We start from the raw sequence: 9,976 nt of genomic DNA on the forward strand, positions 1-9,976 counted from the left end.
ACGTTTGAGCTTCCTTCACATTAACGTGACCTTTAACATGACTCGAAACCCTGCTTCATCTGTAAAGCTGTCCACAAGGAGTCACCATGCAAAATATTTCCGATCTGCGGCATAATGTCACTGCGCAATAAATTTTACAAAAAACAGTCATAGAACGGCAGTCGCGGGAGAGAGACACGAGCCCCGCGTGACGTAGAAGCTGCTCGGTGGCTTTTTTCTTGGTTTTTCCATCTCGGCTCGCGTGCCGCTTATACATGTTTCAGCTGTGCCGACGGACGTCACTGGTCACATGCCGTAGCCCGTGATACGTCACGCCGCCTTCCGCTTCGCTTCGGCACCCTTCGGATGTGGAGAGGGTTCTTTAGAGCTGTGCGGATCAGAGCCTTGCGCGTGCTCTCTGGGTCACCTGCGCTCATCGTTCTTTCGCAGCAGCTCATTTTATTTGTTGTAGGAGACGTCGCAGCGAAAAACTAAAAATATTTTTTGGGTCACTTCCATGCTCCTTTAAATTTCAAACATGTCTAGTGTCATTTACTTGTTTCTTTAATGGCTTTTTTGCCGCTTTATAATTCACTGGCTTGCACTGTGGCATTAAGGAGTGCCCAGTCACCCTCCCAGGTATATATCGCTCGCTGAGCGACCCTTGGTTTGCCAATTCCGAACGATACGCGGCAACCCAGAGCTGGCGAGCCGCAAACACGGCGAAACACGTGTCCTCTGGTGCTGTCGCATCGTTCCATGAGTATATGTTTCTCTGCGTGCAGCCATAGAAGCCATCTTAATCTGTAATTTTAAAGGAGCATGGCAGTGACCTTAGAAGTTCCGATAGAGTCACTAGATACATTTGCTTTTGTTTTGTTTCCGCAAGTTAAAGCTCATCTTCGACGCATGAGGCGGCATTGTGCTCCTTCATCCTCTCACATTGGGGGTGAAGGAAAGACGCGTCTCCGAAGATGCGCAATGAACAAAATCAACAAAAATGGTGTTCCTTCACGAATTTTTTGCGGACGATCTATCGATGTATGTATGTATCCAGTGACTGTATCGGAACTGCCCTTATCTTGGGTTGCATTTTCTGTTTTCTTTTAATCTTTTTCCAGGACGCAAGAGCCGATAGTGTGCTCGTTCACCCTCTCACATTAGGGGGTGAAGGAAAGACGCATCCCCCAAGATGCGCAATGAAAAAAATATAGAAATATGTGGTGTTTCTTCACAATTTTTTTGAGTACGATCTATCGAACGGATTTTTATTCTGAAAACGACTCAGGTATCAGGTTACCCAAGGTACCAGATGTTCTCATTGGGACAATTTCAAAGCTTAACTTGCCAATGTCCTCCTAAGGAGTGCCCTTCAGGATATGCTATAGTGCAATTGATTTCATCTCGGAATATATATATATATATATATATATATATGAATGTATAACTGAGTACAGATGGACGCGAAAACAAATAGACTACAAGTAATGAAGAGACTTGGGAGGCCGTATAAGGGTTAAAAACACTTGCTACTTTTATTACATTACTAATTAAGGGGGCGCTAGGAATATATTTACAGTTAGGGGTCGACGTTTCGGCAGTCAGCGCTGCCTTCAACAGAACTGAATATATATATATATATATATATATATATATATTTAAAAAATAAGTTCGCATTTAGCTTGGACACACCGTATATTAGTGTTTACAGTATGGTAACAATCAGCCAAGAGCACTTTGTGTACCGCAAAGCCTGTGCGTGATGGGTTACTTGACTCCTCGCTTGTGACTAGCACGTGGCAGTCTCTGAGCTGATATGAACTCATGTAAGTCGGAGACGGACGCATTGTGGCAGCCAGTTATCACATGTGAGGAAACCTGGATACATCATTTATCAGATAAGAGGCACCAGCATGGACCGCCGACATAAGACCTCCCCGCCCCCGAACAAAAGCAAGGGATGCTGGGAACATCGGAACTGTCTGTCTTCTCGAACGTGCGGGGTGTCATCCCTATGGATTTCTTGGAACAAGAAGTCACAATTGATGTCCTGTACTACTCCACATTGTATAACACCGTTTGATGTTGTTTTCGAGACTGCGGGTTACATCCGAGGAATGCTGTCAACATGAAATGGCAGCAGTTCTGGGGCACACACGGGCAGAATAAGCTGCACTTGGTGAAGCCTAAAACGGGACAAAACAGTCTTGAACACACGTTACACGACGTCTTAACGTGCACATTAAGAGTTGGACACACACATACGACACACTAATTTTAGCTAGGTAGGTAGGAACCACTTCAGTACGTTCACTGTGGGGGGCACCTCTCTGTCCAACACATATTCGTCCCCAGCCGAATACATGAAACTTATCGTCAGCGTCATTTGATTGACTTTTATCGATATTCTTTACACTTAGTCCAGCCCGTTTGCAGGGTCATGAGGATGTCACTCCTTTTACTACAGTATTTTTTTTACATTGGATGTCCTAAAACCTGCGAATATACAATGTGCTGTTTTCATATCGGTTTATGTTATGAAGCCGCCACACACAACAGTTGTTTTAACATGCGCATTTCAAATTTTAACTGGGTTCATCACATTACCTTGTTGTTTTGCGCACCATGCCCAAGTAGCCTTCCCGCCAATAAAACTTAAGTCACCCTTATCATCATCACTACTCCACATTGATAAAGATGACGTGTGAAACGCATTTCGCAACAAAATGTCTTGGATATTGTACAGAAGGATCATTCTTCTTAATGACAATGCCCAGCCTCTCACTGCGAATTTGACGTTAGTTAACCTGGCCTAAGAGAACTAGAGGTTCAGTAGAGTGTCCCTTACCGGGCAGATTTAGCCCCAAGCGACTAAGATTTGTGTGTGCCCATTAAAGACCATCTTGGAGGAGAAACACGTTCTACAGCGCCAACTCTTTTCTACGCCAAATGCACAGTCACAGATATGTCAGTAGTTTCCAGACGCGCGCGGTGAATACCTAGAAAACTGACCTGGTCTTCTGGTTTGCGAATTTTTCATTGTATTTAAGAAAATAAAAGTGTCAGTCAGCATTGAGCGATCCTTGGAGTACTTTTGCTATCGTGCATTCTGAGACGCATATGCATGGGAATTTGTGTCGCAAAACGAACGGTCGGAAATCTGGTGTCATAGCCTGCTGCCTCCTCGGGTTCCAATGGAATATTGTGGTGAAGCAGAGCTTTCTTTTCCGCTGTGTGCCATAACGAGCTGGACATGCAGGCGGTGAATTAAATCTAACCTATTCCGTATATAGTTTTGGAAGTGGGTACACTTGCAGGTAGCCAGCAGAACTGCTCCACAGTTCAGCAACAAAGAAATGGATGAGCCAATGTTAACATTGCCATCAATATTAGGCGTTGTCATGCAGCCGCTATCGTCATCGCCGTTCGTCCCGCGCGCTGCATGTTTATTGTGATTTGGTCGACGCGGTTGGCGTTGACTGTGGCATATTCCATCAGGTCAGATACCAGCTCTATTATTACAGAAGTAATTATTTCGCGTGCATCACATCCCTCTGACGGCTGTAGTTGCGTTGACCTGCATGACTTTTAAAAATTAGTTTGTGTGTTTAAAAGAGAAATAATTGAATGTGACATGCCCAATCGAAAAATAGAATCGTCAAAGAACGTGCGCTGGATGGTTCGCATGCGCATCTTCTATAATGCCGCATTTGGCATTTCTGCCACAGCAAAGTGACGGTACTAATAATCCTACCATGTATGAAGGCCGCCATGTTGTGAAAGTAAGAGAAGCATTCGATTAGGTCTGGCTGACTAGGTTACCTCAGGGAGTTTACGTCACTCTTGGATCCTATGGTGCCCTGATGATGTCCTTGGGGGGGGGGGGGGGCAGAGCAGTGCCCCCGCAGTTGTTCTAGGTTCTGTTGCGGACATGTTTCCTCCTGAGTTAACAAGGCGGTTCAGCTTGAAAAACCTGGGATCAGTGTTGGGCAGTACTTGAAGTACCAAGTACTCAAGTAGTACTTTACTTTAAGTACATTTTAAATCGTATACTTTGTACCGTACTTTTTTCCGAGTAGTTTCCCATCAAGTACTCAAGTACCCAAACTTGGACTACAGACAAAAAATCACAAAAAAGTATAAAAAATGCACCCTACTAAAAGTGCTAAAATGGCAACAAGAAAACGAAAACACACAGATATCTCCCCATTCATCATCTCGCAGTGAAGTTGTTGTTGTACACAGATAGCGCTATCTATGTGTTTTCGTCTTCTTGTCGTCATTTTAGCGCTTTTTGTGGCATGCAGTACCAAGAGTCTTTCTTTTTCTAATCGAATCCAATCCAGTCCCAGTCTGACATTATACCAAAAGTATTTTTGTGCTGTTAAAGAGCATATTTGTTGAAACAAATTTATTGTTGAGAGGCTTGAAATGTTGAAAAAGTATCAACGGTTCTATGGTTATGTAAAACGAATGGAATGCAAAGACACGCACCGGCAGCACAATGATTTGGTCAATTGTCATTTCAATTGTCCCAATGCAGGGTTCTACGCTTTTTTATATATTGTTTCCTTCATTGGGAATTAAAAATCATTTTATATCACAATGTGTGATTGCATTACATGATGAACACTCTGAAAGACACACATGCTTTCATTTTTACATTTTACGTTTTTTTTAATTGGTCACATGGATTACATTGCTGCAGATCACAGTCGTATAAAAATGATGGCTTACATTGTGCTTCATCCTTTTTTACTTTCTTCATAGTCTTTTGTATATCAAAAAGCAGCATGGAATGCCCAGAAATATATAATCTCCGTTGGCTTGTACATTTCTTTCCCTTGAAATTTCCTAGCCTGTTATAGCAAAAGATTAGCACCGGAACACCACACTAGGCGGGTGATCTTGGATCAGTCAGGGTATAATACATAATCACAGCACAGCTGACTGATTACCTCTCTACATGTAACTGCAAATTATGTCTTCTGAATAGGTTCGTATTCACGGGTTAGCACTTAACCTAGGACTTTATGGCTTTAGAGCGTTTGTGAAGAAAGCTCCTCGCTAAAGTTTTGCCAAACAAGAAAGACACAGATACTAAACAGTGAAATGCAAAGTGATACAAATTAAATTCGCAATGTACTTGATGAATACTTAAAGTACTTCGCCGAGTACTTTGTACCTTACTTGAAGTACATTTGGAATTTGGTACTTTGTACTCGAAGTACTAATGACGTCAGGTACTTGCTACTTTACTTGAAGTATAATTTTGAGGTACTTTGCCCATCACTGCCTGGAATCAAATTAATTTGTATGCATAACATACGACATTCGCATTTTATTGTTTCAGATTATTCTTTATTTTCTCTTCGTTCTGGTAGATTGGGTTGTTTTCGTGTTTACCACTCTTTGTTAAAAGAGTCATAAGCCCGTCTACGGAACAGCGTCCGTCATAAATAGCTGAAACTCATCTACTTTACAGGAATGCCACGGCATTGAAGCACACCAGCTTGCGTCGTCAAGAGTTTGGTATTGGGTACTTTGTACTCGAAGTACTAATGACGTCAGGTACTTGCTACTTTACTTGAAGTATAATTTTGAGGTACTTTGCCCATCACTGCCTGGAATCAAATTAATTTGTATGCATAACATACGACATTCGCATTTTATTGTTTCAGATTATTCTTTATTTTCTCTTCGTTCTGGTAGATTGGGTTGTTTTCGTGTTTACCACTCTTTGTTAAAAGAGTCATAAGCCCGTCTACGGAGCAGCGTCCGTCATAAATAGCTGAAACTCATCTACTTTACAGGAATGCCACGGCATTGAAGCACACCAGCTTGCGTCGTCAAGAGTTTGGAATTGGGTACTTTGTACTCGAAGTACTAATGACGTCAGGTACTTGCTACTTTACTTGAAGTATAATTTTGAGGTACTTTGCCCATCACTGCCTGGAATCAAATTAATTTGTATGCATAACATACGACATTCGCATATTATTGTTTCAGATTATTCTTTATTTTCTCTTCGTTCTGGTAGATTGGGTTGTTTTCCTGTTTACCACTCTTTGTTAAAAGAGTCATAAGCCCGTCTACGGAACAGCGTCCTTCATAAATAGCTGAAACTCATCTACTTTACAGGAATGCCACGGCATTGAAGCACACCAGCTTGCGTCGTCAAGAGTGTCTAGGAAGCTTTGTCAGCACCTCTCGCCTTTGCCGAAGACTTTAATTACGGCACGCTTGAACTTGGGCGTGAACATCCCTGCAGACATGAGTCGTCATTCCCTGTTTTTCTGCGGTGACTTTTGCAACGAGGTTACGGCATTCTCTTTAGAGCATCATGCGCTTAATTAACACACGCACCGACAGCTTTACACCGATGATGAGATCTTCTTATCACAATGAATGCTGAATATCGAGATTTCCTTGAACAAGACATGGGCGAAGATGCACTTCGACAAAGAGAGATGAAAATTCCCACCAGCGGTATCTCGCGCCGTAGAGTGACAATGGTACGCAGGAGAAATGAGTCTCCAGAAAGCCCAAGATCTCCATGTACGCGCATGGGACACGGTGAGGACACATATCATTCCTACAACAGCGATGAAGTTCTTCGTGACGGAGTAACGGGCAGAAAGCGCATGTTAATTGATACAAAGAGCAGGGACGATGTCCTTCAAAAACCCAAGGCGAACATTCGTAGAAACTTTATCGTGTGTGGTAGGGCAACGAGGTTTCGTAGAGGGAGCGCACGTACGGGTTCACCATTTTCAGGTGCGCATATGTGGAATACTGAGAGGACGGAGCAGGTCTACAACAGCAAAGAAGACATTCGTGTCACAATAACAAACAAATACCGCTGTCCAGTTGACGATGACAGGAAAGGTAATGTGTTTCAAGGAGGGGAGACCAACCTTCGTACCAACGGTACTGTGAGCGACCGGGCGATTAAGCTCTACACGGGAGGACAGCCCGATCAGTGGCCGACTTATCCGGGTACGGACATGGAGTACGGCGAGAGGACGCGGCCCGACTGCAACGTCCATGAAACTCTTCTTGTCACGACAACGAACGAATACGGCGCTTCTATTGACGATGGTAAGGAAAGCGAAGTGTTTCAGACAGCGAACATCGACCGTTGTACAAACGGCGCCGCAAGCGGTAGCACGGCAGAGCTACGTGGAAAAGAAAAGTCTGATCGAAGCTTGAAATATTCAGGAACACATATGACTTATTTCGAAGGCACATCGGAACACCACAACAACGACCGTGTACTCCTTGTGACGATAACGAACAACCACAACGGTTTAACTGACGAATGCAATGGGGATGATGAGAACCAACAAAGGAACACTAACATTGGCACGAGCGAATTCGCGAGCGTAGGAGAGACAAAGCTGTGTGGGAGAGCCGTGACTTACAAGTACCCGAAGTATCCAGGTACTCCTGTGGTGCATAGCGAGGGCACACCGCAGTCCTACAACTCTCAAGATATTCTCGTCACAGTAATGAACGAACACAGCGATTTAATTGAAGCAGATGGCCCAATTGATAACTTTACATTGAATTCCATTACGAACAGTACGGCAACAATGCCACTCATGAGAGAGGAGACAGATGAAAGCGACACACCGAAAAGTGAAACAAGTGGGAAACGCTGCTATAAAGGTTGGACCTCCACGGCAAATTCTCAAAGTCTGCGACGCAGAGACTGCCAAGGTACCCGTCTCTACAGTGAGACGATACGCAAGGAGGGGAGCTGCACGAAATCCCAGGGAGTGCGAAACCCATGTTTTCAGAGCGACGTAGCATCCGGTAGAGGCATACCCAAATGGCAACCGTCAAGTATCAGGGACTGGATGGGAGTTCCTCACGGCTATGGTGGTCACGCACAGGTAGAGCAACAAAATATCGCTCAAGTACTTCCCCATCGTCATGGACAACGCGTGGACCCTTATCTATCTCCGTTTGTCTGCTACTGTCACGGGGCATATCGTGTCCAACGATGTGAATGTGAGCAAACTGCCCTGACATGCATGAAGTGCTATGCCTTTGCTGGTACCCTGTTGGGGCATGCAAATGTTTCAGAGCATAATTCTACACACTGCCTGGGTAATTCAAGGCAGGGCGGTTGGACCCTATAGATGACGCCTTTCGGCAGCACCCGACATACACCGTCATGTGATGGTGTGAACTTATATGATACCTAACTCATGAACTTACATCAAAATTATGTAGAATTTCCGCTCAACATGTGCCGTATCACGCGTGCCAGATCCCAGACACGTGAAATTGGATGAATAACTCCTTAGTAAATATGGCTTATGTTCGTGTTTTGTGTGTGTGTGTTTCTAGTCCTGCACTTGTGAACAAAGGATGTGTAGGCCTGTAACCTCCTCAGTGGGTATGCAGTCTAGAACTGTACCGAACAGTCAACTGCGCTTTACAAATGTTATAGGTGTTATGACCCCTTCATACTGCGGGTTATGAATAATGTATGCGTTCCCAGAGTCTGTTTGTAGAAAAAGGGTCGATCATTGCTCCTACAAGGCGCTTGTTTTGTCGGCAATATACAAGGTGCCTTTTTTTGGGCTATACAGATTTTTCATTAAAAAAAACTATAAGGGCTATAGAAATGCTGTTTTTACTTCTATAATCTATGGGCCGTCGGATGTTCTTGGTCATCTGCTCAACCGTCAAATCACTAATTACCTAAAAATCGTCAATTAACTTTTTAACTATAGAAGCTACGAAGTTGTCCCAATTAGAACATATGTTGCTTTTGGTGACCTGATATCGTAGCCGTTTTCAGAATAAAAATCCGTTCAGTAGATCCTCTGCAAAAAATTCGTGAAGGAATACCATTTTTACTTTATTTTCTTCATTGCGCATCTTCGGAGACCCATCTTTCCTTCACTCCCAATGAGAGAGGGGGAAAGAGCACACTGACGCCTCTCGCGTCCTGGGAAAAGATTAACGTAAAATTCAGGCCAAGATAAGAGCAGTTCTGATAGCGTAGCCGGATACATGTGTTCTTGTTCTGTTTCCGCAAGTTAAAGCTCATCTTGGACGCATGAGGCGGCACTGTGGCGGAATGCTAGACGCGTCTCGGAAGATTCGCAATGAACAAAAGAAAAAAATCGTGTTCCTTCACGAATTTTCTGCAGAGATCTACCGAACGGATTTTTGTTCCAAAAACGGCTACGATATCAGGCCACCGAAAGGAACGCATGTTCTCATTGGGACAACTTCGTAGCTTTTATAACTAAACAGTTAATTATAACGATGTTTAGATAATTAGTGATTTGACAGTTGATCAACATATGGCCAAGAACGTCCGCCGGCCCAGAGATGATAGAAGTAAAAACAGCATGTCTATAGCCGTTATAGTTTTTTTTTAATGAAATATCTGTATCGCCTAAATGTATTTACCATGTATTTACCAAAAATAGCTATCAGAGCAGCATGGATGTCGGTTTTTGGACACACATATACGACCACGCCGACATTCTCTGGAGGAGAGGCATGTAACCACGATATGACTAATCTAAAATCCATTCATAAACGTTATAGTGTGGGCTTTCATGCAAACGTGAGTTGAGGGAATGGGATATGGCGGAATTTGCAATCACTGTTGAAAGCCATCATTGGAAATAAAAATAAGGTGGAAAATGACACATGCACGTCGAAAACTTCATCGTCGAGTTAGTCTACGCAAATGATCCGAAGCTGAAAGCTCGCCTTGCAACAGCCACGTCGATTGTCAGATGACAGTGGCAAGTCGTTTTCTTTATACGGAGCTGCCGGTAGCCGCACCATTACAGGTCCGAGTCTAAGATACTGTACACTGTAAGGAAAAAATCTTAAATGTACTGCACCAGTGACTGCTGAGTCTGTTGAGTTAGTCTACGCAAATGATCCGAAGCTGAAAGCTCGCCTTGCAACAGCCACGTCAATTCTCAGATGGCAGTGGCAAGTCGTTTTCTTTATACGG

General features: G+C 43.6%; 1 protein-coding gene across 3 annotated transcripts; it reads left to right on the plus strand.

Moving 5' to 3' along the window:
* The first annotated feature begins 3,378 nt into the window (after positions 1 to 3,378).
* On the plus strand, positions 3,379 to 8,315 carry LOC135368395 (uncharacterized). 3 transcript variants are annotated; one of them, XM_064601633.1, is made up of 3 exons: positions 5,790 to 5,878; positions 6,121 to 7,080; positions 7,225 to 8,315. In XM_064601633.1, exons 2-3 carry the CDS (start codon positions 6,384 to 6,386, stop codon positions 8,124 to 8,126), a joined length of 1,599 nt encoding a protein of 532 aa, XP_064457703.1. In that variant the 5' UTR covers positions 5,790 to 5,878; positions 6,121 to 6,383; the 3' UTR covers positions 8,127 to 8,315. The 3 variants fall into 3 exon arrangements, with proteins under 3 accessions (XP_064457693.1, XP_064457703.1, XP_064457688.1); XM_064601623.1 differs by lacking the exon at positions 5,790 to 5,878 and adding an exon at positions 3,379 to 3,477 and having other exon boundaries at positions 6,121 to 8,315; XM_064601618.1 differs by having other exon boundaries at positions 6,121 to 8,315.
* The last annotated feature ends 1,661 nt before the right edge of the window (positions 8,316 to 9,976 follow it).

This window comes from Ornithodoros turicata, chromosome 1 (assembly GCF_037126465.1).
Source record: "Ornithodoros turicata isolate Travis chromosome 1, ASM3712646v1, whole genome shotgun sequence".
NCBI lineage: Eukaryota > Metazoa > Arthropoda > Arachnida > Ixodida > Argasidae > Ornithodoros > Ornithodoros turicata.

Coding starts and splice junctions, on each gene's coding strand:
- LOC135368395 (XM_064601623.1), top strand. CDS start 6,384: ATGAATGCTGAATATCGAGATTTCCTTGAACAAGACATGGGCGAAGAT.